This window comes from Aplidium turbinatum, chromosome 10 (assembly GCF_918807975.1).
Source record: "Aplidium turbinatum chromosome 10, kaAplTurb1.1, whole genome shotgun sequence".
In the NCBI taxonomy this organism is placed as follows: Eukaryota; Metazoa; Chordata; class Ascidiacea; order Aplousobranchia; family Polyclinidae; genus Aplidium; species Aplidium turbinatum.
Genome location: NC_137481.1, coordinates 18,714,450 through 18,718,664, shown reverse-complemented (window position 1 = coordinate 18,718,664; position 4,215 = coordinate 18,714,450). Strand labels below are relative to the sequence as shown.

General features: G+C 38.9%; 1 protein-coding gene across 1 annotated transcript; it reads right to left on the bottom strand.

Moving 5' to 3' along the window:
- Window positions 1-1,858: 1,858 nt before the first annotated feature.
- On the bottom strand, window positions 1,859-3,250 carry LOC145779035 (equilibrative nucleobase transporter 1-like). The gene has a single exon (XM_082590617.1). It carries the CDS (start codon window positions 3,248-3,250, stop codon window positions 1,859-1,861), a length of 1,392 nt encoding a protein of 463 aa, XP_082446743.1.
- Window positions 3,251-4,215: the final 965 nt, after the last annotated feature.

The window sequence follows — 4,215 nt, the reverse complement described above, 5'->3', positions numbered from 1 at the left end:
GCTTTAATGTGAAATCATCTCGGTGACGCCGTACCACTTGTATGGTTTGCAAAACCGAAACTTTTCTTTGTCGAGGGTGAGCAGGCTTGTAGGTAACCCGACATCATGGGCTCCGTTAGAGGGGGGCCGCGGGGGTGATTACCTCCCCACCAATCGGAGTGGGGGGTAACTAATGCAAAATTACCCCCCCATTAATGTAGAGATAAAAATTTAATTTTTAATATATTTTTTACTTTTGTGCTTTATTTTCATGTTCCGTTTTTTATTTTGTTGCACAACTTTTTGAGGTTTTTGGTTGGAAAATCGCAAGACAACGCCAAATCATCTATGGCCAAACTATCCTGTCAAAAATATACGCATCACAATGCGCTATGTGTGATGTCATAGTTTCTCACTGCTACAAACTGTTTAATTTCGCTTTTACCACTCACGAACGAAACCCACTACAGTTGCACTGTTTCAATGCCTTTATATTTTCGGTTGTTGTAAAAGTTAATGCATTTTAGCTTTTATTTTATTTTTTTCTTAATTGAATGTAGGCCTAGACCAGGCATGTGCAACCTTTTTCACTGGAGGGCCAAATACAAAATTTTGAATGATAACGCGGGCCACATGATTTTTCAGAAAAAAATAGTATCATAAAACTATTTTCCTATGAAAGTAGTTTATGTAGTTAAGAAATAGATTTAATGCAGTCCACGACACACTTGTGCAAACATTTATTGAAAAAGTGTGAATAATTGTCGATGGGAGATGAGGAAACTAAATTCAGTCAAGCGTATTCAATCACAGATTAATGTGATTTTTGCTGTTGCAGATCTTTATAAACTTTTGGAATATTTGCTTTCACAGAACTACAAGCAACTCGAAGTTGACTTTTCAATTGTTGGTCCGATAATTGGGCCTCTTTGCTTTCCTTTGCAATATTTCATTTTAGAGAAAAATTGCTCGCAGCAATGTGCTTCCAAAAAGCGAAATGGTTTTTAAGGCATGGTCGACAAGATTCTGATGCTTCCCCTTAACATAGTTTTTATGAAAGTTCACCAAATCGTTTTCAACAGTAGACTATCTATATTGCACCAACAACTCCATCAAGTATCAACTGCGGTACTATACAATGTCATTGCGAAATTATGTGACGCAGCATTCTTGTATCACAAAGCGCAATATTTTTGTACACAGCGTGCGAAAATTTGCATTGCTTTGATGTAAACTGCATCAAATAGTGATGGCGAGTATGAACTTTTAAGATTTTACTGAGCACCACGCGGGCCGAGTGGAACAACCTGGCGGCCCGCAGGCCACTGGTTGCACATGTCTGGCCTAAACCCTAGATGCTGAAACTTTTTCTTCCATTGCGAATGTTATGGCACAGGTTATCGTTTTGTATTCATGCAATTGTAAATTAAGTTATAGAAAGCTTTGACGTTAACGCTTTTGATCTTTTAAATCTAACCATGTGCAAAATTTGGAGGACTTGAACCAAGAAAGAATACAGAGAGGGATTTTCGCGTACGTCCCCTCTTCCAGTCAAAATTGTCTAAAAACCTCAAAAAATGTGGCAAATGTTAAGAGCTTTTGCTCGCGATTTTAAATTTGTTGAAATTTTTTTTTGATTTTAAATTGTACTGAAAGGCAAAAATTTTGCGCCCTCGGCGCGAAACATGCCGCCTAAGACGCTAGTAATACAAAGGAAGGTCTGGGAGCGACCTCCCAGAAGTATACGTGATGCAATAAGCCCCCTGTCTATGCCAAAACATCGTTCCCGCCCCTGCTTAAATTACCCCCCCACTCTCAGGAAGTGTCCGGAGCCCCTGCCCGACATCATAGCTTAAAAGTAACATAGCTGGGTTACTTATCATTTATACAACGATTGGACACCTAAATATATCGAATATGAAAATGTACAAAACACTAACACCACAAAAATAAGATTGATCACAAAAAAATCACCGTCATATACATGGAATACGATGTAGAATAGTAAAAATTGTAACAATCCAAAAACTTTTCCCATGGCCAATGTTAAGCCGGAAAGCTTTCCATAATGCACTGTTGGAAAACACAAGACGTACAACATTGATGAATTGCTAACTAAGTTGACATTGGAAATCATGAGCAAAAGAGCAGATAGATATTGCAAAGACAAATTTGGAAACAAAACGCATATTGAGTATGTTAAGTTCAAAAAGCTAACTATAAATGTGACAACAGTTAACGCCCTTAAATTGCTTTGTTGGACTGAGAGATTTGCTTTCTTTTGGTAATATGCAAGAAGAGTGTCCATAATAAAGCCATTTAAAGGTGCACATACTAAAGCAGATATGTGAATAAAACTGTAAGCATTGATGTAGGAACTAATTCGATTTGAGCCATATTTTGATGAAAATGTAGCAGTCAACCACGGACCTAAAGTTCCACAAAGGAAATCGGCACGAAAACCTTGAATTGTAAAGTTGAAAACGTTTAGACAAAATAAAAAAGTGCAAACATATGATTGAAGAGGTCGCTCGAAGCTTTCTGTTTTCGACCGGATCAGAACCTGCTCTTCAATTTTTTTTGGTCCACTGTTTATTTCTGAAATTCCGTACTTAAAATGTCGGGGTACATTGTATGGAATATGCATTCTTGGCAATAACAAAAATATTTTTGGTAACATCAGCAAGCGAAATATCGCTAAAGATACAAATAAGCCACGAAGACCGATCCCATTCTCAAATGCCATTTTCATAATTGCAGCCGTAGCTACGCTAACTGCTAAACAACCGCTCAAGAGATTGACAACGGCGCTTCTTGCATTTGGAAACAAATTTGCAGTTTGAGTATTGAAAAGAAATATACTGATTCCAAACACAGAAATCAACATCATTCCGGGATAAAGAACCCATGACGTTTTGTAAGTTGAAAACGCAATTGCCAGACAACTTCCCGCATACAACAAATTTGACAGTGCTGCCACTACCCATGTTCCAAACCTGTCCAAAATCCATCCTGTCAATAGCGTGAAGACCAAGGAAATAGTCCCAGCGGCAGTAAAAATCAAATCCATATGGTATTGTTGCGAAGAACAGAGCTCATGCTTTGCGGTTTCGTTTGCAAGGTATTGCTCAGTTGCATTGCAAGATGAATTGTAGTAACCTTCTTTTACAAATATGAAGCTTAAAGAACCCCATCCATAAATCAAACCACCGAAAATAGAGGTCTCTATCGCAGCAGTGATGACAGCAAGACAATCTTTTAAAGACGTCATTTAGATACCTAAACAGAAAAACAATCATTGTAAACAAACGTAGAATTAATCAAAGGCAATACGATAGGCTAAATAATTATTCTAAAAAGACAAAAATAAGCTGCTTTCGGAAGCATTCATAAATGTTGTTGTAATAGAGTAGGTTATTGTCTTTGAACTTTTCTAGTAGTAAACTGATGGAGGAGATCTGCCTGACTATCTGAGCTGCTATTATGCTGCGACGATCCTTTGTCCATTACTACTTGGTCTGTCTGCACTGTCTAAGTATCAAAGGATCGGTCAACAGTCTCAATAATATATTAGAAATCGATTTCATGAGAGGCCGCAGCCCTCACATCGTCAGTCTATAGTAGGATCGGTCAACAGTCTCAATATTATATTAGAAATCGATTTCATGAGAGGCCGCAGCCCTCACATCGTCAGTCTATAGTACTGTTTCCCAGTATGCAGGCCTGAGTCACTGACGCAAGCCCGGTCAATGAAATTGACAGAGTGAAGTTTCTGGTTGTTGAAGTCTTGTTGCAGGGAAATTATTCCATCCATTAGATGCTGCTGAATGGAGAGCAGTCCTCGCAACATGCGCACGTTCACGTTGCAGTCCTTAACGTGCGTTGCTCAATGCTCATGTTGAAACGAGCATAGGCTATGTTGTTCCGAAACTGCATCACAAATAATTACCTTCCGCCTGAAAAAGCAGACGTGAGAAGCTATGCCAAAGTCATTAAAGGTAAAACTGACTGTCCACGCTTTTTTTCATTCTGGCTCGGTCGCTGGTCGAGGGCTCTAGGCTATTTAAGTTTAAGCTAGCGTAATTGCTATGGATAAACTAATTAGTCGGTAGGCTACGTATAGCCTAAGTCAGGGGTGTGCAAACCATGGTCCGCCGGCCAAATTTGGCCCACGGAAAAATCCGGAGTTGAAATAATGTGTAACCTGCTAGACGATTTTTAGTTGTGTTTCAAGTA

Excerpts from the sequence above, each read along its gene's own strand:
- LOC145779035 (XM_082590617.1), bottom strand. The coding sequence starts at position 3,250 with ATGACGTCTTTAAAAGATTGTCTTGCTGTCATCACTGCTGCGATAGAG.